Raw genomic sequence first — 23,154 nt, 5'->3', positions numbered from 1 at the left:
GAAAAATATGCATGGCCAGGTTTCTCATCATGATAACCATGTTTTCAAACTTGCTAAAAAAATACAACCATGCCAACTTTACTCTCTCATCATAGTGTTCATATTTTCAAACTAAACATATGCATATTATGCAAAGTTTCCCTTTTCCTAGACTATTATTTAACAATGTAATAAACATGTTTAAAAAATAGCATGGTTTAGTTGAAGGTTCTTGTAGCATGAAACTATTTTCATCGATAACATGTCTTCAGCAGGTCTCTGCGCCATTTGGCGCAATGGGTCAACTAGTACATATTATTGATGTGTACCTTACTAGTGCTCATAGTAATCCCTGGTTATTTGATACTTATTCGGTTGCTAAGATTAGTAACTCAAAACATGAGTTGCAGAGTAAATAGAGACTAGTTGAGGATGAAGTGACGATGTGTGTTGGAAGTGGTTCCAAGATTGATATAATCATCATCGAGCACTCCCTATACTTTCGGGATTAGTGTTGAACCTAAATAAATGTTATTTGGTGTTTGCGTTGAGCATGAATATGATTAGATCATGTTAATTGCAATATGGTTATTCATTTAAGGCAGAGAATAATTGTTATTTTGTTTATATGAATAAAACCTTCTATGGTCATACATCCAATGTTGATGGTTTATTGAATCCCGATCGTGGTAACACACATATTCATAGTACTGATGCGAAAAGATGCAAAGTTAATAATGATAGTGCAATTTATTTGTGGCACTATCGTTTGGGTCATATCGGTGTAAAGCGCATAAAGAAACACCATAAAGATGCACTTTTAGAATCACTTGATTATGAATCATTTGATGCTTGTGAACCGTGCCTTATGGGCAAGACGACTAAAACTCCGTTCTCCAAAACAATGGAACGAGCTAGTTACTTATTGGAAATAATACATCCGATGTATGTGGTTCAATGAGTGTTAATGCTTGTGGCGGATATCGTTATTTTCTGACCTTCACAGATGATTTGAGCAGATATGGGTATATCTACTTAATGAAACACAAGTCTGAAACATTTGAAAAGTTCAAAGAACTTCAGAGTGAAGTGGAGAATCATCGTAACAACAAAATAAGTTTCTACGATCTGATCGTGGAGGAGAATATTTGAGTTATGATTTTGGCCTTTATTTAAAACAATGTGGAAAAGTTTCACAGCTCACGCCACCTGGAACACCACAGCGTAATGGTGTGTCCGAACGTCGTAACCGCAATTTATTGGATATGGTGTGATCTATGATGTCTCTTACCGATTTACCACTATCATTTTGGGGTTATGCATTAGAGACAGCTGCATTCATGTTAAACAGGGCACCATGGAAATCCATCGAGACGACGCCTTATGAACTGTGGTTTGGCAAGAAACCAAAGTTGTCGTTTCTTAAAGTTTGGGGCTGCGATGCTTATGTGAAAGAGCTTCAACCTGATAAGTCCGAACCCAAATCGAATAAATGTATCTTCATAGGATACCCAAAAGAAACTGTTGGGTACACCTTCTATCACAGATCCGAAGGCAAGATATTTGTTGCTAAGAATGGATCCTTTCTAGAGAATGAGTTTTCTCTCGAAAGAAGTGAGTGGGAGGAAAGTAGAACTTGATGAGGTAATTGTACCTTCTCCCGAATTGGAAAGTAGTTCATCACAGAAATCAGTTCCAGTGATTCCTACACCAATTAGTGAGGAAGCTAATGATCATGATCATGAAACTTCAGATCAAGTTAGTACCGAACCTCGTAGGTCAACCAGAGTACGATCCGCACCAGAGTGGTACGGTAATCCAATTCTGGAAGTCATGTTACTAGACCATGATGAACCTACAAACTATGAGGAAGCGATGATGAGCCCAGATTCCGCAAAATGGCTTGAGGCCATGAAATCTGAGATGGGATCCATGTATGAGGACAAAGTGTGGACATTGGTGGACTTGCCTGATGATCGGCAAGCCACTAAGAATAAATGGGTCTTCAAGAGGAAGACGGACGCTGATAGTAGTGTTACTATCTACAAAGTTCGACTTGTCGCAAAAGGTTTTCGACAAGTTCAAGAAGTTGACTACGATGAGACTTTCTCACCCGTAGCTATGCTTAAGTCTGTCCGAATCATGTCAGCAATTGCTGCATTTTATGATTATGAAATTTGGCAGATGGATGTCAAAGTTGCATTCCTGAATGGATTTCTGAAAAAAGAGTTGTATATGATGCAACCAGAAGGTTTTGTCGATCCAAAGGGTGCTAACAAAGTGTGCAAGCTCCAACGATCCATTTATGGACTGGTGCAAGTCTCTCGGAGTTGAAATAAATGCTTTGATAGTGTGATCAAAGCATATGGTTTTATACAGACTTTTGGAGAAGCCTGTATTTACAAGAAAGTGAGTGGGAGCTCTGTAGCATTTCTAAAATTATATGTGGATGACATATTGTTGATTGGAAATGATATAGAATTTCTGGATAGCATAAAGGGATACTTGAATAAGAGTGTTTCAGTGAAAGACCTCGGTGAAGCTGCTTACATATTGGGCATCAAGATCTATAGAGATAGATCAAGACGCTTGATAAGATTTTTCAATGAGTAAATACCTTGACAATTTTTTGAAAGAGTTCAAAATGGACCAGTCAAAGGAGTTCTTGTCTGTATTACAAGGTGTAAAGTTTAGTAAAACTCAAAGCCCAACCATGGCAGAAGATAGAAAGAGAATGAAAGTCATTCCCTATGCCACTGTCAAAGGTTCTATAAAGTATGTTGTGTTGTGTACCAGACCTATTGTTTGGCAAGGGGGTACAATAGTGATCTAGGAGTAGATCACTGGACAGCGGTCAAAATTATCCTTAGTGAGGACTAAGGAAATGTTTCTCAGTGATGGGGGGTGATAAAGAGTTCGTCGTAAAGAGTTACGTCGATGCAAGCTTTTACACCGATTCAGATGACTCTAAGTCTCAATCTGAATACATATTGAAAGTGGGAACAATTAGCTAGAGTAGCTCTATGCAGAGCATTGTAGACAAAGAATAATTGCAAAATACATATGGCTCATAATGTGACAAACCCGTTGACTAAACTTCTCTCATAAGCAAAACATGATCACACCTTAGTACTCTTTGGGTGTTAATCACATAGCAATGTGAACTAGATTATTGACACTAGTAAACCCTTTGGTTGTTGGTCACATGGCGATGTGAACTATGGGTGTTAATCACATACAGATGTGAACTATTGATGTTAAATCACATGGCGATGTGAACTAGATTGTTGATCCTAGTGCAAGTGAGAGACTGGAGGAAATATGCCGTAAAGACAATAATAAAGTTGTTATTTATATTTCCTTATATCATGATAAATGATTATTATTCATGCTAGAATTGTATTAACCGAAAACTTAGTATATGTGTGAATACATAGACAAAACATGCTACAAACGTAAGTAGTTGTTTCCTAAATTTTGCTAAGAAAAGTTGTTTCTCAAATAAAAAATTAGGTAGCTGCGTGTGAGCGGGGCATTATCTTCTGCCTTTGATAGTAATGTTGAGGCTCACAATTTTGTGAAAGTCGTGTCTTCTTTGTGGGCGAGTCATCTTGTCTGGCTAATATCTCCACCATCTATTATCTGTATTCCCCAAAACATTTTGCAATAGACGGTGGTTTTTAGAAAAAATGTTGCTCGTGTTGGCGTGGCAGCGCCACACAACATTGACACCCCACTGCCTAACTCCCTCACGTGCACATGGCAACAATGAGAAAGTCTACCAATATGGGAATCAAGCATCGCTAATTCTTTTTTTAGGGGAAGTGACACTATTTTTTAAACAACGATAAAAGATTTGTCTCATCGATTAATTAAACAGAAAAGATTGCCCGGTTAATTTATCTTACCAATTGTGCTATTGACTATCATGTATGTTCTCTGAACCTATGTTACTTATTCATGTTTTTGTTCCCAAGATATCTTTCATAGACACTATTCATTTAAAAGCTAGAGCAATCACTTGACTAATTCTATTTCCCGAGACAATCGCAATATTACATTTTTTACCATTGTCTAATATACAAATTAGTTCATGCAAGTTTAATTTCTATATTTAATATTTAAAAAAAATACATGATATTTCATCATTCTATCATAAAATTGGCGGGCGCAGCAACGCGCGCAATCATGGTCTAGTTAGGCAGTAGAAAAGCCAGATTAGGCACCAAAACGAGGAACTGAATGCCAGTTTGCAAATGGCTGTACAGTCACCATATAGTAGCACATCCACACCACATTGACAATTTTTCATAACTTATATGTAGACCAAACGTTGGGACAGGATTTACATGCATTACAAAACAGAAGCACACATTACAGTCTTCGAATGACCAAAGCATACTATGCTTCTTACGAAAAAGGTGTTGCGACCACATTTCATACGAATAACATTTTGGAGAGGCGGCATTACATACAAGACGTACGATGATCTTGCAGGATGTGTGAGACGCCTGGAATCTTCTCAGGCAACCCGAACACTTATCAGTCGGCACACTTTACAGCAGAAAGGTACACTCGAGACTGTATGACGCTAGTCCCGATCAAGAAACCAGGCATCACCATCAAGTCGACTCTAGGCCTCTCGGCATTCTCATCCAAGATGATGTTCTTCACAACGCTTTCCATGTGAATCTCCGAGAACTCACTTGCCTTCTTCACTTGGAAGACCCTTACCTTTGGGTCGAAAGAGTAGGCCAGCTTGTGCAACAACCATATGGACTTCGCCAACTTGAGAAATGCCTGATAGAAAGGTGTCCTTGGATGCCCGCCACTCATGACGTAGTTTCTTTGATCCATGTTGCCGAAGAAAGAACCTTCCATCTTTGGGTGCACAAGTAATAGGTATTTGCTTCTGCAGAACTTTCCGAAAACTGAATCTGGGTTTTGGCTCAATACATCCAAAGGATCCATGGCTCGTACTGCGAGGAATTGATGGAAGAAAGCCTCATTGGAAACAGTGACATTAGCAGCATCGATCGAGAAGTTCTCTTGATGGAAACCACTGAAGATTCTCTGGCAGATATAGGACTCAAACGCATACTTCTTGTGAGCTCTCCTTGTGTAAACTACATCAGGTTCAATTGCGTTAGCAGCAGCATCAAGATCCCAACCTGCAGCTTTCATCATGTTGATCAAGGGCTTTGAGAACTCATGTATTGATTGGTATGCATTATCAGCAGTAGATGTAAACAAGCTTGGTGTCAGCTCAACAGAGAAATAGCTCTCTTCTTCATTAGATTCCTCTGACTCCTTGTTAAGTAAGCCCCTTTGTTTCAATTTCTTCTCCAGTTTTGTTTTCCGATGTTTGGCCTCATCGGTTTGTTGCTGTAAGTGGGTAATCTCAGTATCTCTATTCTGGATCTGGGACTGGAACTTCTTTACCATGACCTCGTATGTCTTTAACAAGTTCTGCTGCTCCTGTAATTCAGAAAGCAAGCGTGAATCTTGAGGTGATGCTGCCACTGGCTTAGGATTTCTCTCTCTGTAAGTATGTTTGAGTTCTGAAAGGCTCGTGAGCTCATCTATGACAAGCTTATCAGCAGTTTGTATCTTGTCTGGGTCGTATGGGGTGTGAGCTTCCTGCAGCTGAATGTATGCAGCCTTTAAAGAGGATATGTTGTTGAATATTCTTCCAATCATACTGCCCATGTTCTGATTCATATTTTCATCAATGGGTTGAGGATAAACTTTCTGGCTATTGTTGTCATAATTAAGTGACTCCTTGGAGCTGGGTCGGATCATTACTTCTTGCCCACAGGATCAACAAAGTTAGTTGTCTTTATCAGCCTGCAAATAGCATCCACCTGAAAAAACAAATACCGAGTAAGACACGAATTGCATAAACGGACATAACAGGAAAAATAGCTGAAAAGCAACTTTCTTTGCAAGTTATTTACATCCTAATAAGAAAGAGAGATAGATCGTCCAAAATAAACTACAGCAAGCTTTGGGCATCTGAACCAGAGATTCTATAACCACACACCCATATTCTGAACCTTGAACAACATATGTTACACAAAATGACCTCCACAACAAGTCCTCAACCCATCACAAACAGTACAAGATTTGAGTATTCTAGCAGGACAGCTAACAATAACCCAACAACCAGTCGATCTCCCAAGATGAAAGGTATGAACTGCACTTTACTCATTAGGGTGCCATGAGAAGATTCATTTCAAGGCATATGGTCCATGTAACTGAAAGTACAAGAAACTACAAAGCAGGCAGCCTATATGGGTCAAACCAATGTCATCTTTAGATACCAATCATAATCATAATCAACTCCCTGCCTCTTTACAGGTCGCTGATCCAGATTAAAAAGCTTAACCATCACATATCCTACACTGATGATGATGGTGTTGATTGCCCTCTAATCAAACCATGTGCAGCCCAATTATACATTGCTTTCCTCCCAAGTATTGACTATAGCAGGCCCAAATTTTATTAATCTTAATATAAATGCATAGAGAAAGTCTATTTTCTAAACTATACTTGAATTTTCCCTTCATGTACCAACCGTCTACTATAAACTCCATGCCATAAATGTCAAATTCAGCAAAGCCCACAGGGAACAAAGTCATAAAACATGTAACATTCAACTATATGACAAGCATGTTGGGCGTCTAAAGCTTCTCCGGAAGTGGCTTCTGGCTGGCTCCCAGAGAAGTGGCTGAACTGGCTTTTAGTGATGCTTGCTGTATGAGCTGTAATTAAAGTTTAAAATGTCTGGAATACCACTGAAGAAAAAGCTATCATGTTTGTTGTCTGACTTAGGGACAGTTTGATCTGTGTTGCCTTAATATGAATCGTTAAGTTGACTTGGAAATGGGAGTCGATGTTGACAATATTAGGTATTGGTAATTAAGAGTTTCTTGATGCCTTGCAATTAATTTTTATTGGGATTCCATGTAGACATGCATTGCTCCAGATGAGCTCTAGATAATTAGTGGGATTCGTATATGATAGGCTACTATGAGATCCATGCGTTGTCTGGCTTGATAGCGCGAGACAGGTATGTTTGGATAATCATACCCAGCTCAGTTGAGAACCCACTTGTCACACACCATCGTACTCCACTCATCCACTCTCCTCTCCTCCATCACAATTTCACATGTATGTTCCTGTTCACTGGGAATCCACTAAGCCTCGATTTGGCTAGTGGACTGGTTCCCACTTCCCCAACCAAACTCTTCCTTTTACCACCTCGCGGATCTCCTGTCTGTTTCAAACCAGGCGGTTATGGCTTCAGCACTCCAGCAGCTGGGGCCGTCAGAATTGAAGCCGACAACCTCAGCTTCCCTGCAATTTACCTTCTCGCTGCAATCCGCTCTTCCCAGACAAATTCGACCCCTGCCCCTGGCCGCATAGGGCCTTCCATAAATTTTCTTTGCTCCACCAAATGTCGGTTGCATAGCCCTAATCCTACGGTTTCCATTACCATGAAACCCGGGCACCACAAGGTCTACAACTTTCTTACAAGACCAAAAAACTAAAACACTAAAAAAGAATGCAGAAAGTAAAAGCCCTAAACCTATGGTTACAGGTGAGTACCAGAAGGAAGATAGCCACTTGTTCCTCAACAGAGACATGTAGGCTGTCCCGCAACAATTGTCACCCTCAGCTGATTAGAGAAATTCGTGCCATCATAGTGATAGATATATCTCAAGTTTGATTGAGTAGCTATATCACATGGGTGTTTCTTAGGATGAACATCATGAACCCACACATTACAACAACTAGGATGACTGCTCTCTCAGCTGGTTATCCTTTCCTTAAACAATAAACCATCGAGAAAACGAAAACCTAGATCATGCTACGCATTGGTATAAGCAAACAGCGCTGAAGAGAAGCAATAGGCATGTTATGGTTTTCTGTTGGCCTCATAAGTTCATCTTTTCAAAGTTATCTGCAGCGCCTCTCTAACATAACTCGAAAATTTTGCCAGCAAGAAGTGAAACATATCGATTTCAGCAAAGGGAGGGCAACATATAGTGTGCATGAATCTGCTATTGACAGCATAATTGGAAGGATGGTAAATAGCGACAATAGCAGCTAGCCAGCACCCAGCATTTAATCAGGAAACTGGAACGGGGGGGGGGGGGGGGGGGGGGGGCGGACTCCACCTGAATCCGGGAGTGAGGAGTCCGGCGCGGTGATGACGGCAGCTGCTCCAGGGGAGGAGGTGTCCCGGCGATCTGGGCGCGGAGATCCGGCCAGTCGACGCGGCCAGGGAGAGTGGGAGGGATCGAGGGCGGTGGGGACGCGGCCAGGTCTGGCGAGGGGAAAGGAGCGCAGTGTCGAGGAGGCGAACGAGGGTGCTCGCGAGTGAGGCGAAGGCGGCGGATGAGAGGGATCCATAGAAACGGGAAAATGGGGATAGTGGTACCCTGTACATAAACTACTAGTAGAGTGTCCGTGCGTTGCCATAGGCTCTTGAATTATTTTGCAAGAGTTATATGTTAAATTACAAATGTATAAACACTATAACACACACAATTATTAAATAATTGAAGTCCATTCGTGCAATGTAAATTGATAACAAAAAGAAAGATTAACGATATGTCCATGTAACAGACTAAGCGATGTTCCAACTAAACATCTATTACAAAACCATCCATATCTAGATGATGCACTTAAGAAATTCTTTCACGATATCAAGAAAGTTGTCTTTAGCTTCATTCCCACGATGATTTAGCAAGTATAATAAAAACCGCTTCCTCAACTCATACCCATCCTGCACAAACAATATGTGTAGTTAGTATGCAAATTTCACGCCGAAGGTCTTAAAACAATACTCACCACGCAAACCGGCTTGACCAATTGATTACCGTTCCACCAGAGCATAAAATAAAAAACAAAATAGCCAGACACATTCCTGTAATTTTTTAAATTAATAGTAAGAATATAGTGATAACAAAAATAAATGTTTTTATTATGAATTCATTACCCATCTATATTTGTTGGAATACCAAACGGAAATAAACGTTGCCATTTAGATATATCAAAATTCCAACCAGGCAACTTTATTTCAAGTGCTTCTTTGAAATCTCTTGCAGAACTTCTTAATTTCAGTGCATGCCTCAAATTTTTATCCTCTAACGATTGTGATGTTTGAATAAGGTCCATAATATATAGACGACGTGCCTCTTTGTCGATGACATACAAGATGTATTGGCCGATGGATGCATAGGAAAGATAAATCTACAACTGGAGCTATTACAAACAACAATAAACTATGATAACAATAGACAAAATACTTTACTTACCATGTTGCACGATGAGATGTTGTCCATCCTAGCCCAGCTATCAAATAATGTCGCCAACGTCTGGATAGTTTCCTTCTCGCAAAACTTCTGACCTCGTGTTGATTCTAGCATCTTGGACTAAGTAAAAGAAGAGATATTGTTGCAAAATGTTGATACTAATGCCCGTGCGTTGCTACAGGCAACAATGTAGGGAAATGAGTCAATAATCATGCTTTAACAATTTCATCAATAAATAAGTGCACAATTTTAGTTGATATATCACAATGTTTTAATTTAGCCTTCACATGAAAGTTCAATATCACAATGTTGTAATTTCTCCTTTACATGAAGGTCCACCGGAAGAGGAATCATGGTCTCCTCCATCTTGTCAGCATTAATTTGTTGAACATCACACTCAATGGGGTAGTGCTCCTTCACCGGAATGTCATATTAGAATTATTTGATGCTATTAGGTAGCCTACGCCTGTATTAAGCAACTTTCTAGCAATGATGATTTATTTCTCATAAAAACAAGTTCTGATAATGTACATGCCATCAATTGTTTAGCTCCCTAGTGTGCTCAACGAGCCTGCGTCATCGTTACTCTCCTACATCTCTGACCCCTGTTGGCCGAACAACCACTGTAGTTGGAGGAGAGTGACCCGGTGCTCCACTTCCATAATCTTTAGAGACTCCAATCTCATTATGGCCCTCGTGAGCCTCCTTCCCGCCTCATTCCTGATCTTGAACCATCCTAGAGATGGATGTGCACATCAAGAACCAGCACTAAACTTATAGACAGGGTGATCTTAGTGGATCCCGCCTCACTCCTGATCTTGAACCATCTAAGAGATGGATGTGCGCACAAAGAACCAACACTAAACTTATAGACGGAGTGAGCTTAATGGCTTGAGGCAGGTGTCAGTAAGGACATGAAGGCATGGTGGTGTGCTCCTCATTGCTTGCGCGAGGGCCGGAACAAACAGAATCGACCGTGCTCAACGAGCCCACATGACCGTTCCTCTCCTACATCTCAGAACCATGTTGGTAGAAACCACTTCCATAATCTTTAGAGACTCGGGCCTTTTGATGGGCCTCATGAGCCTCCTCTCCGACTTGTTTCGGATCTTGAACCATCCGATAGTTCCCCTCAAGCTCGTGAAACTGTAAGCAGCCACCAAATCCCAGAGCAAAAATTTCAAGATGTATTGACCAAATAGGAATTGAAGGAGTTGACGCATGGGTGCTACAGAGTAGTGCATCAACTTTTTTTTCCTCTCAACATTTTCAAGATCAAACATGCCAAATCATTTGCGTCAGGTCAAAGGAGAGTTGTCATGTACATAACCGGGCCTAGTTCAATGTAAGAATTTTTTATGTAAAGAAAGAATCAAACAACTACAAGAACAAAAAGCATTGATGAGTTTGTACAGAAAAGACCTTGGCAAATCTTTTTAATGTATCTCATGTTTGGTCTAGAACAAAAAGATGTTGATTAGATCATTTTGACACTATAACATCCTTTAAATTATCATGTTTTCAGTACATTATATTCCAGCACCATCTTTCCTTGGTTCCCACAGAAACCGAGTATTAAGCACCAAGTCGCTCTCCTTACCTATAGCTATAGGACACCTAGTGAGCATATTGGGCACCTTCGGAACAATCACTTATGCAGACAATTTCATCTTTGGAAGTACAGCCCAAATGCAAATTTCCTAGCTCGGGGAACATTAGACAACACAGTACCAAGTGCAAAAGTAAGTTTATGAATTCATGCCGACAAGAAAGTGCTTGCAGAATTAATATAAATTATTGTCCATTTTGCAAGCTCTTATACAATCAGCAGCACGATTAACCTGCATCCTCACAGCCTAAAGCAGAAAGTACAAAATCAGTTATTAAGTCACCACTAAAATTGGTCCCAAAGACAAAAGAGCATTGTTTCCAATGAGAATTGGTGCAGTAAGTGGGCATCTTGCCACGGCATACAAGCCATAGGAGTATAATTGGATATCACAAATGTTAAAGCTAGAACTAAGCATAGTATCCCATTTTCAAAGCACAAACTTGTCACGTTCTTTGTTTTTTAAACAATCCATGCAAAGCATCTCTATGAGCAAGAACTATCTTGTGGAAAAAAAATTTAAAATAAGGAGGAATGATAAAATCACAATAAATGGCAAGTCCGCACCTCAACGGCAATTAACTCAATACAACGGGTAATGGGGAGCTTGGGCAGCACCACTCCTTGTTCCAGTAAAACCAAATCAAACAACAGAAAATTCTCTATGCAGACACGCAGACAAGCAACATGGACATCCAAGCACTATTTGCCCATGTCACCCACCACCTCCTTGTCGTCATCCACAGCTGTGGGAAGCGAATGTGGTGACCTGCAACAACGGATCTTTAGGCCTTTGAGATGAGAACGAACCATCCCTTACTGGCTACACATATATTATAACCAATGCACCGCCTACTGCACTTTGCCCTCGGCCTCAGGTTCATGCAACTTTCTACAGAGCTCAAGAGAGGAAGAGGAGAAGTAAACTGAGAGATTTACCAAGCCAGCGGCGAAGAAGATGACAAGAGACTCACAGAAGCAGCTATAGTGACAGCGGTGTGGATGAGCTTGAGCAGGGTCAAGACCACATCTCTATATCACCATATGAAAGTGTCATCAACACATACAACATGTGCAGTTTTCAAGGAGAAAAGAGGAGCATAGATCATGCTTATTTTTCATACACTAACTATTAACCAGTACAAATCTGCATAAAGCAAACTGGCAGGTCATATTATTGTAAAAATATAGGGAAATGCACCTGTATAAGTTGCTGGGTAGAGTAGTAGTTTGTTCTCGCCTTCAACTCATCAGTCTTGGCCTACATTTCAGCATAATGCTTTAATAATTTACAGAAAATACACAAGCTTAGCCAATCGATGGTGATATCCTTCCAACGGTTTAAGCTACCATACTTTGCATTTTTGGTGAAAGAGCTATGCACCCAACCCCAAGTCATATATCATCTAAGTCCAAGTGTCCAACGACAATAGCAAAGCTACGAAGCACACATTCAAAAGGCATGAACAAACATCAACAACAAGTTATGAAGCAATCTATGAAATTTGATGGACACTTGGACTCCATGGGCAAAACTAAATAACAACAACCAACAAGTTACGAAGCATCAAAAAGATATTATGCTTCTCAATGACAATTAAATCCATGGGCACTAAATAATTAAATCAAATCCATCTTCAATGAACCTCTATGATTATTTTCACCTAGCATCATGTATATTTTGACTGGACATGAAGCTTTTCATAACCAGATCACTTGCGTACAATGTTTGCCTTCAGATATGTGCAGAGATATAACTCCAGGTGACAAGATGGGTAGCTAACTATGCATTAATCTATGTATGTGTGGCCCACATCTAAATTGTACTTTTAACTCAAACATAACATAGACATAGGTACTCACGCCGAGCAGCCAACGTCCCAATCTACTAACGCATCAAATACTCACCTCAGTTCGACCCACGGCGAACAACATGCTCCACTGCAAAGCTGATACACCTACAATCGAAAAAATAGGTTCAAAATCAACCAGTTTATGGTGGCCTATGGTTTTCTTGAAACACTTTTAGTGATGCCAAAGTCTTGGTCTCCATCAACGTCAGGAATATCCTGAAAGCTCCGGACATCAATAAAAATATGCTTGATGATACCAAAAGTATAGAGTCATTGCATGTTTAATTACGTTGAATATAGTTATGACGGCAGAGAACCAACACATGGACAATGTTGCAAACACCTGTCATTTTGTTGCTGCCAAGGGCCTTTTCAGAACATGTCGCTGCAAAATGAATCATCAAACACTGACGAAGGAAGCCAAGTAAATAAGTATGAATTTCTAGTGCTACTGAAGATGTGTACTGTGCCGAGTGCCTGCATATGTGCAAAGAAAGGTAATTGGACCATGATAGCCCTCACAAATAGGATACAAGATGCAGCGAGGAGTGTGTGTCGTTCCCACCGGAGCATCGGAGCCTGAAAAGGATCAAATATGAGATGAAAATGATCATCACTTGGCGTTTGATGGTTTCATGGAACTTACTTTCCAATTCTCATGATGGTAAGTGCTACTTACCTCAATGGAACACTTCCAAGAAGGAAGCTGATAATTAAAGCACACGTCAGTGGCACCGATCCGAAACAGATCCAATGTTAAAGCTCTGAAAACAACAAAACTTAAGTATTTAGACTTCAGCCATATTTTCCACACCATAACACCATTATGTTGAACCTAATATACCATGATCAGGAATGTGACCACTAAGAGTACTCCAGTTGCTACTGAAAATCGCCCAGCTACAAATGGAAAATCTGGCTTGTTGATCTCCAAAATAGAGTATAATTTATACTAAATGATTGTACAGTATAAAGGATTAAGAAGGTGCATTTTCTCAAAGCACAAGGAATAAAATACAACCTTTTCAATTTGAATGTCGTATAGCTGATTCAGCCCTACCACGTAAATCTTCATACATAAAGCAGCAGCCAAAGCGTGCACAGAAAGTGAAAATTTTGATTTTTTTTAAAGAGTAACAATGTAGAATTTTCATACACAAATGGCTAGGTATATATCTAGTTGCCAAATAATATTACTCGTAACAGATAAAAATCTATAATAACTCTTAGTATCGTAGTAGTAAAATCATCTAGGCTCTTCATTGACACGAGAGACACTGAAGTTATCCCTATAATCTAACAATACAATAAACATAAGAAAGAGCGCATCAAGCAGTGTGCATCAAAACTACATATGTAGATTGGAACTAAATATGACAAATCTCACAGTGCCAAAGATTGTGTGTGGTCTGCAGAACTGATAGAAAGCGTGCAATTTCTTCAAAGCATCTTGGCTGATTTCCTCAAGCCAATTGGCATCAGAACCGGTTTTTGAACTGACATCAATGGTTTTGATCACGAGTAACCTTGCTGCATCCAGCTTGGAGGGCTAGATAATCATCGCTGCACTGCCTCATTGTGTTTCTTCTAGGTCTAGTAGCTTGAGAAGTGGCACTGAATTTATGCATCACAGTAGTAGCACTGCTGTTTAGAAACCAACCAACAGATGTTAGCATGATGCACGCGAACAAATGAAACATCACATCAAAGAAGATATACTTAACTTTGAAAATGACCTGCAAAAGCTTCCACTGCATATCGACCTCTAATTTGTGAAGTGGATGACACAACAGTTTGGCACATCTAGTCAAATATATCTGCTACTCCCTCCGTAACAAATATAAGAGCATTTATATCACTAAAGTAGTGATCTAAATGCTCTTATATATCTTTACAGATGGAGTAAATTTTTGTTGCATAAAGAACATGCTTGATAACTTCCATTTGTGTAAGAAACCACACATATTTCAACACATTTATCAGCAGGAAACCACACATAGTTTTGGTCCATAGGTTCCAGTCTGCCCGAGATCTCTTCTACGTAAAAATTGTCCTAATGGCCCCTCCTCCCGTTTCTGTCAAACCAATTCTCATTAAAATTTCTCAAACTCTAGGAGGACTCCTCAAACCTGCAAATAAGTGCTCATAAGAACCACACCCCAAGGGATACACATGGAAGAAAACAATGAACATTCTAGTAATTCAGTTAATGGGCAGTGTGCATAGGGAATCATATTGACTATATGATGTTGTGTCGATGATGTACAAAAAAGCTTGGCAATAGGATCAATGGCAGCATACTGATGCCGATGCCGCATTTTCATAAAGTTGTCTAGTCTAAACGAACAAGCATACCATGTTGGAATTTCTAGTGACACGATGATGTGAAACTGAATTAAAAATAGAATTCTAGTACTAAATATAAATTTAAAAATACGTCTACAATTCACTTCCCTACATCAACTAAGCTTTAGTTCAAAACTTCAAATGCATGAATTTTGGGGAAGCACAGACTAATTCATGGATAAAGCAGAAAAGAATTGGCACAAGGGCAGTGACTGAATATTTTGTAGTGGTAAAGACATGTCTGAATATTTTCTATGTTGTCCTATCTGAAATTTCCATCTCCTTCACCTTCATCAACGTTGCGGACAATGTCTCGAGCGTTGCGGATGCGACAGAACACAGAGGCCGGTGGCCGTGGCAGCGTTAAACCGCTTCTTGGAGCCGGTGCTGCCGCCGCACAGGGCAAAAGTGAACGCGCTGCGGCGGTCGTGCAACTGTAGTCATTCTCAGTGATGTCGAATGCGTTCAACGCTGCCCCAAGGCTATGCCTTGTCATGGTGATGCTCACCTCCTGGCACTGAACAATGTCCAGCACATCCCGTGCCTGACATCCATGGTTGCATGAGCATGCAGCTGCAAGTGAGCTCAACACTGAATCGTGCACCATGTACATGACAGTGCCATCGTATTCACAAGATTACCTGGTCTCTGGCGTTATCCCTGTTGTTGGTGGCGATGGAGATCCAGCCGCGGTGCACCAAGCGTCTGCGCAGGCGGCCTCACAAAGGGGGCCTCTGGACGGCACTATGGCGAACTCAAGATCGTCGACCCATTCCAGAGCCTGGATCGTGCCGCGCCACGTGACGACCACATCACGATGCCCGCGAGCGCCTTTCCCTCGTCCGTGGTGGATCCCGTTGCACCGTGCTCAGTGGTGGAGGCTGGATCCTATCGGGAGGGACAATACAGGGCCAATGGCGGACGGATATGGGTGGAGGGCACAGCCATCGCGGCGCCAGTGGAGATCGTGGTTATGCAGCGTCGCAGGCGATGATGTGTGCAGAGGAGGATCGCGGCGGCTCCTCTCGGACCTCGGCGGCGGCGGCTCCCCTCGCATCTTGGCGGCAGCGAAGTGCTCTGCTATGGCGGCTGGGGCAAACAGATCGAGGGGAGTCGAGTTGAGCCTCGGTGGTTCTCGCTCGAGCGGCGGGGGCGAGGGATGGAGCAGCGAGCGATCGCTGGGTTTTTTTCGTAGGTTTTTTTTCGGCCCTTTTTCTCTGGTGCGACGGGAGGACTGTTCTTGGATCGACGGACGTGGAGGGATCGCTGGGTTTTTTTTGGTCGATGTGTGGGAGGGAGGACAAAAATAAACCTGGGAGGTGGGACGAAAATTAACCGGAGGTGTGAGGATGATGAAAAAACCCAGAGGTGAGAGGATGACGAAAAAAATCCAGCAAAATTAAACCGCGGAGACTATTCACCAAGTCGTCCATTAGGAGTAGAGATTTCACCAAATGTTGTCGATCAAATTGTTTAGGAGCATACATAAATTCCTTTTTTCAAATGACTACTGTTCCTAAATATATGACATTTTGGTAGTTGAGGCCTTGAGGGAGTACTCCCTCTGTCCCAGTCCCATAATATAAAAACGTTTTTGAGACTAGTGTAGTGTGTCAAAAACGTTCTTATATTATGAGACGGAGGGAGTAGATAATTAACCGTTCATCGCAATGGGTATAAATATTCTATAATTTATGTTAGCTCATGATTATCTTTCATATTTAGTGTGATTGTCTAAATAATAGTATATCAAATCATGCATTTGATTTAACTACCTAAATAAATCTTTGGATTTTATTTGATAACCACTCAGCGAGAACTTATTGTCTTATGGGTAAGTCGATAAAAGGCGAGGGGAGGAGGAATGTTGGACAAGGATGAGGTGGACGACAGAACCATACGTTTTTTAAGTAGGAGGGACTATTTGATAATCACTTAGTAGGAACTTATTGAGTCAATAAAATCGAGAAGGGAGAAGGAGAGTTTCCTGACAGCTGGCCAGCTGAGGCTTTGGCCGATCACACGTCATGCATTCGATTGCCAGGGATCGTGCGTCTCTCATGCATCCTTCCTGGCTCTTTCTCTCCCTTATCTTTTTCCGCATCCATCTCGTCCACTTGTTTCCCTACCACCCAACCGACCTCCTCATTTTCATCTCTCTATCTCTCTGTCGCTATCTTCTCTCTCCCTCCCCAGTGAGGCACCACCGTCGGTGAGCTCGCGCGCCATCCCCTCCCCCCTTGCCCCTGCTGCTAACTAGCACTTCTCCCCTGTGCCATAGAACCAAACTCTGCAGCTTTTTTTGGCATCTGTGTGCTTCAATGGCCCCTTTGATTTCCCGTGTAGAGGACGACTAGAAACGGTGGCCATGGCAGCGCTAGATAGGGCAAGCACCAGATGTTGCGGCTACGACCGTTTGACAAGAAGCTGCAGAACCACGACGGTCGGCGGTGAAGAATGCTACAACCATGGATGACGAAAGCTTCAATCGGCCACAACAGATGGTACAATCGTTGATAAGAAGTTGCAACCCATGACGGGCGGCGATGATGATGCAACAACATCGGGACGACAAGCTGCAGCCTATGGCTGGCGGTGCTGCATCCGAAAAGCAATGATGGTTGTGACCTTTTGCTAGAGACGTCACCGTGGAGAAACTATGATGGTACTCACAACTTTTTTGCTGGAACCATCACCATGGAGAGCTGCGATGGGGTCGTGTGAATGTTGTAGCCATTGGTGATGGAGCTGCAACCGGGGGTCATGGTGGAGCCATCGCGGGCACCCGACCATGCTCGGCAATGACGCTACGACGGCCACCCAGTTTTTCTAGGACGTCCTCGACCTTGTGCTACAACAGGACGTGGACAAGGCTGCAACGATGCAAACTCGTGACCAAGACGACTGTAAATTGTCGTGGCGTGCCTCACCGACCAATGTTGCATCGTTGGGTCTTTGGGTGCAGCGAAGAGGAGAGCATGCGGCATGGCAGAGCGATTAACTTAACTTTTTCTAAATACGAGGTGCGAGTCATTGTGGTTGAGGAAGGAGGGGGACACACTGGAGAGGGGAATCAGATGGTCGTTGAAAGGATCGATATGGTTGACAAGAGGGGGTGAATAGGCAACTACCAATTTTTAGCTTTTCTTGACAAATTAGGTTTAGTAACAAGTAGGTTGTCTAGATATGCAACTAGGTGAACAAACTATATGATGCTAGAAACACCAACTACACAAGCAAGCAGGAGATACAACACAAGTAAAGTTTGCAGAAGTAAAGGTAAGAAGTAACCACAAGTGGAGCCAGTGGAGACGAGGATGTGTGGAAGTACGTCTCCGTTGGAGTAGTGTGGAGGCACAATGCTCCCCAAGAAGCCACTAGGTCCACTGTATTCTCCTCACGCCCTCGCACAAATGCAAGATGCTGTGATTCCACTAATGGTGCCCTTGAAGGCGGCAACCAGACATTTACAAACAAGGTTGGGGCAATCTCCACAACCGAATTGGAGGCTCTCAACACCATCATGAAGCTTCACCATAATGGAATGTGGCTCCGACGTGACCTCAACCGGCTAGGGTGCTCAAACACCCAAGAGTAATAAGATCCACAAGGGATTAGTGGGGGAGATCAAATTTCTCTTGGTAGAAGTGTAGATCTAGGCCTTCTCAACCAAACCCTAGAAAATCAACAAGTTTGATTGGCTAGGGAGAGAGATTGGGCAAGAATGAGCTTTTGAGCAACAATGGATCTTGGGGAGGAAGAGGTGAGTCCACTTGGAGAAGAAGACTCACTTATATAGTGGGGGGAAGATTCCAACCATTATGCCCCTTCACCCCGTGCACAAGAGGTAGTACTGCTCGGGCGAGCGGTTGATACGTCTCCAACGTATCTATAATTTATGAAGTATGCATGCCATGTTTACAATAATTTTATATGGTTTTGGTATGATTTGCATGGAACTAACCCGGTCTGACGTTGTTTTCAGCAGAACTACTGTGGTGTTGTTTTTTGTGCAAAAATGAAAGTTCTCCAAACACCGCGAAACTTTTTATGGATTTTTTATGGACCAGAAGACTACCAATGGGCCAAAGCAGCACCTGGGGGGTGCCCCGAGGGGGGCACAACGCGCCCTGGTGGGTTGTGCCCACCTCGGTGGCCTCCCGCACCCCCTCTTCGCCCTATAAATTCCCAAATATTCCAAAAAGCCTCACGGAGACCCTAGATCGGAAGTTCCGCCTCCGCAAGCCTCTGTAGCCACCGAAAACCAATCGAGAGCCCGTTCCGACACCCTGCCGGAGGGGGAGATCATCGCCGGTGGCCATCTTCATCATCCCGGTGGCCACCACGATGAGGAGGGAGTACTCCACCCTCGGGGCTGAGGGTTTGTACCAGTAGCTATGTGTTTAATCTCTCTCTCGCGCGCGATCTTGAGATGTCACAATCTTGATGTATCATGGGCTTTGTTAACATAGATGGATCATATGATGTTTCTCCCCTCTCTACTCTTGTTGTGATAAATTGAGTCTTTACCCTTTGAAGTTTTGTCTTTACGGATTGAATGTTCAGATCGGAGAACACATGATATATGTCTTGCATATGAATACTCGTGGTGACAATCGGGTATTATTTTGATTCACTTGATATATGTTATGGCACTCAACTTGCGGATTCCCGCGGTGACTTTGGGGTAATCTATGCATAGGGGTTGATGCACGTTTTTATTATCCTTTCTCCCATATAAATTTCGGGTCTCCTTGTAGTTCTTTGTGTGGATTGAGTATTATGAATCTGAAATTGTTTGATACATATCGTATAATTAACTCACGGGTACTTGCGGTGACATTGGGGTATCTAGGTGACATTAGAGTTGGTTGATATGTATCATATGGTGTTCTTTTAGTACGAACTCTTTATTAGATCGATTGGAAAGAATAGATTGTTGTTATTTTAGTACGAACTCTAGGATAGATTGATCGGAAAGAATAGCTTTGAGGTGGTTTCGTATCCTACAAACAATTTCTATCTTTTGTTCTCCGCTAATAGGAACTCGGGAGTGATTCTTTATTGCACTTTGAGGGATAATCATATGATCCAACTATGTTAGCATTGTTGAGAGATTGCACTAGTGAAACTATGCACCCTAGGCCTCATTTTCCATCATTGCAATACCGTTTGTGCTCCCTTTTACTATTTACTACCTTGCTATTTTTTATTGTTCGCACTACAAAAACTCATATCTACTATCCAACTACACTTTTATCACCATTTCTTCGCCGAACTAGTGCACCTATACAATTTGCCATTGTATTGGGTGTGTTGGTGACACAAGAGATTTATTGTATTTGATTGCGGGGTTGCTAGAGAGAGACTATCTTCATCCTACGCCTCCCACGAATTGATAAACCTTAGGTCATCCACTTGAGGGAAAATTGCTACAATTGAACACGAGTCTACAAGAATAAAGTTGCATAGTAGACATCAGCGATACTTCCGCTGGCACAGAAGTTCCAGCAATGGCCTTCAATTGAACAAGTCAGGGAGGCGGTAGTGCCGCCGGAGCGGTACTACCGCTCCCACCAGCGGTTCTACCGCGTAGTGTTGAGCAACCGGTAGAAACAACGGTAGTAGAGAAGGACAACACGGTAGTGCTGCTTAGAGCAGTCACTACAAAAAATACACTTATGTGATGATACATGTTTGTCACAGTAGGTCATGTTTTCCGTCATGCATGTACATCCATGACGATTTTATGACATAATCAAGATAGTCATACCTGTGTTGTCGTAGAAGTGTTCCATGATATTACCAAAATTATCATCATGGAAGTGTCCACTTCCATGACGATAAATCACGCGTCATAGAAATGCTTTTGTCAAGGGTGACCGACACGTGGCATCCACCGTAACAAGTCACCGTTAAGCTACCGGGTCCGGTTTTGGATCCGATAACCCATTAACAGCCCAGACCAATGGGGATTTTCCACGTGTAAAATTCTCATTGGCCAGAGGAAACACGTGTTGGCTCACCGTTGGGACAGATGTCATCCACTCATTGGACAGGAGGCGCCTATGATACGTCGCGTGGCATGGCCCAACAGAGGCCCATTCTAGTGAAAAGGCCGGCCCGTTTGACTTGGTTAAAAGGTAACGGGTCGGCCCACCGAAAGCGTGTTAACCGCATGTTCGTATATAGCCCATTTACGGCCCGATAACTCCCTGATCATTATGGCCTATCGAAATTAAGCCCAGTACCTTCATTTGGGCCGCCCAATATGATTCCAGCCCGTTGTAACTTTCGGCCCATGTATGGCCCATGTATGGCCCATGATGTCTTTCGGCCCATATGAGGCCCTCTGTAACTCTCAGCCCATTAAAGGCCCGAGATGAAACTGGCCCATAATGAACAGTGTATCACTTTATACCCATTAACAACCCATTATTCCGTCAGACGTTTCCAGCCTATGTTAACTTTCGGCCTTCTAAGGGCCCATTTATTCTTGGGCTCATTTCTAGAATTCGGTTAGTTACGGTCTGTTACTGGCCTGTTCCGTTTGTGGGCCAAACTCAGCCTGTGGTTACATTCAGCCCATTTGTGGCCCGTTAACCCGTTAGGTTGTTTTCATAGTGTTATCAAATACAGCCTATTAACGGCCCATTATGGTCCACAAATAGTACGGCCCATGTTTTGTGAAATGATTATACGCCCCGTAGAAGGCCCATGGATCCTACGGCCTGTAGAAGACCAATGGATCCTACGGCGTGTAGAAGGCCCATGGATCATACGGCCCGTAGAAAGTCCATGGATGCTACGGCCCGTAGAAGGCCCATGGATCCTACGGCCCATAGAAGGCCCACAGATCCTACGGCCCGCAGGAGGCCCATGGTTACAACAGTCCGTGTGTTGCCATGATTATTGTGGCCTAATTACCAAAATTAGGTTATTGTGGCCTCTAGGAAAACACGAAAAAAGAACTGCAGTGACTACAAGCAAACAACTAAACAAGACAATAAGGAAATAAATAAGCAAGCAACTAACGCTAGCCTATTACAGCTATTACATATATTACATCCATTAGGCATCAAAGTTCGCCACCAGTGCAAATATATGGAACAAAGCAGCATATTACATACACTGGCCGTCAAAATTGGCCACCAGTGCAAATAAACGAGGCAGCAAAACAAGTCCATAAATGAAACAACTTCAGAAGAGCTCAAGAAACGTTATCCTGGGTATCCACCATGCTGGCAATAAGCTTAGCAAGCTTATTAGCTTTGTCCTGCTTGGCGCTAAAATCCTCCAATGATTGTTGTTGCACCAGAAAGTATGCATCTGAATGCTCCAGGGACTTCCGCAATCCTTTCGCTTCTTGTTGCAGCACAGTTGATCGATGTCTTTCAGCTTGTAGTTGAGACTCAAGAAACCAAACTGATTTAGACAGTGAGTTTGAATAGCTTGTGCAAGCGGTAGTGGCCAGTAACTCGAACAGTAAACCAAGACAGGACTTTGGGGTTGCCCCACTGTCTTCAAGATAGTTTTCCTTAGTTGTTTTATCAGCTTTGTTGGAGACCAATAAGGATGTCTCACGATCCTGAACCTTATCTGCATTACTTCCTTTATCATTGCTTAATAAGGCACTCTTCCCCAATATTCTGTCAGCATTCTAAAAGAAGAAACAAGCAGACACATAACAGGTTTAGCATGTGCTAGTATATGAAACTCATTTTGGTGAACCAGTTCATTAGTAAGGTGGACAAGATTAAACTACCAAGTCTTTTATTGCCAAGTAGTACACTATAAAAGCATCAAACAAACATATATCTATGTCCTATGGTCACTGCATTGCCTTGCCAAATCAAAATAGAGACACGGTTCAAATCATATCAGTTCAAGAGAAGCAGCACTGAAAGAATACAAAGCGTGGGAAACTACACGACACACCAAGATTTCAGATGGGTACCACGGGTCTACATGTACAACAACATACACAATTGAAATTGAAATCAATAGAGCTATTTATAAGAGGAAACCTGTTAAAGAAACATGC

General features: G+C 42.2%; 2 protein-coding genes across 11 annotated transcripts; both read right to left on the bottom strand.

Moving 5' to 3' along the window:
* Positions 1–4,276: 4,276 nt before the first annotated feature.
* Positions 4,277–8,391, bottom strand: LOC123136988 (protein GRAVITROPIC IN THE LIGHT 1). The gene is made up of 2 exons (XM_044556515.1): positions 8,163–8,391; positions 4,277–5,843 (listed from the first exon to the last, which is right to left on the bottom strand). Exon 2 carries the CDS (start codon positions 5,779–5,781, stop codon positions 4,522–4,524), a length of 1,260 nt encoding a protein of 419 aa, XP_044412450.1. The 5' UTR covers positions 5,782–5,843; positions 8,163–8,391; the 3' UTR covers positions 4,277–4,521.
* A 2,918-nt stretch (positions 8,392–11,309) lies between these two features.
* Positions 11,310–16,344, bottom strand: LOC123136987 (uncharacterized). Of its 10 annotated transcripts, none has more exons than XR_006467565.1 (10): positions 15,752–16,343; positions 15,399–15,654; positions 14,152–14,893; positions 13,609–13,664; positions 13,444–13,528; positions 13,054–13,343; positions 12,820–12,869; positions 12,113–12,172; positions 11,851–11,943; positions 11,310–11,680 (listed from the first exon to the last, which is right to left on the bottom strand). XR_006467565.1 is itself a non-coding variant. In XM_044556513.1 (7 exons), the coding sequence occupies exons 3-7, from the start codon at positions 13,163–13,165 to the stop codon at positions 11,614–11,616; spliced, it is 396 nt and encodes a 131-aa protein (XP_044412448.1). In that variant the 5' UTR covers positions 13,166–13,343; positions 13,444–13,528; positions 14,152–15,392; the 3' UTR covers positions 11,310–11,613. The 10 variants fall into 10 exon arrangements, 1 of the variants encoding a protein (XP_044412448.1); XR_006467563.1 differs by lacking the exon at positions 13,609–13,664 and having other exon boundaries at positions 14,152–14,408; positions 14,489–14,893; positions 15,752–16,342; XR_006467567.1 differs by lacking the exon at positions 13,609–13,664 and having other exon boundaries at positions 14,152–14,408; positions 14,501–14,893; positions 15,752–16,342.
* Between the last annotated feature and the right edge of the window lie 6,810 nt (positions 16,345–23,154).

Source organism: Triticum aestivum, chromosome 6B (genome assembly GCF_018294505.1).
Source record: "Triticum aestivum cultivar Chinese Spring chromosome 6B, IWGSC CS RefSeq v2.1, whole genome shotgun sequence".
Lineage (NCBI taxonomy): Eukaryota > Viridiplantae > Streptophyta > Magnoliopsida > Poales > Poaceae > Triticum > Triticum aestivum.
Note: the sequence above shows the minus strand (reverse complement) of the source record. Positions and strands in the feature narration are given on the sequence as shown.

Coding starts and splice junctions, on each gene's coding strand:
- LOC123136988 (XM_044556515.1), bottom strand. CDS start 5,781: ATGATCCGACCCAGCTCCAAGGAGTCACTTAATTATGACAACAATAGC.
- LOC123136987 (XM_044556513.1), bottom strand. CDS start 13,165: ATGATTCATTTTGCAGCGACATGTTCTGAAAAGGCCCTTGGCAGCAAC. Junction 12,870..13,053: donor CCGTCATAACTATATTCAAC/GTAATTAAACAT, acceptor TTTCGATTGTAG/GTGTATCAGCTTTGCAGTGG. Junction 11,695..11,850: donor TCTTCTTCGCCGCTGGCTTG/GTAAATCTCTCA, acceptor AAAGGCCTAAAG/ATCCGTTGTTGCAGGTCACC.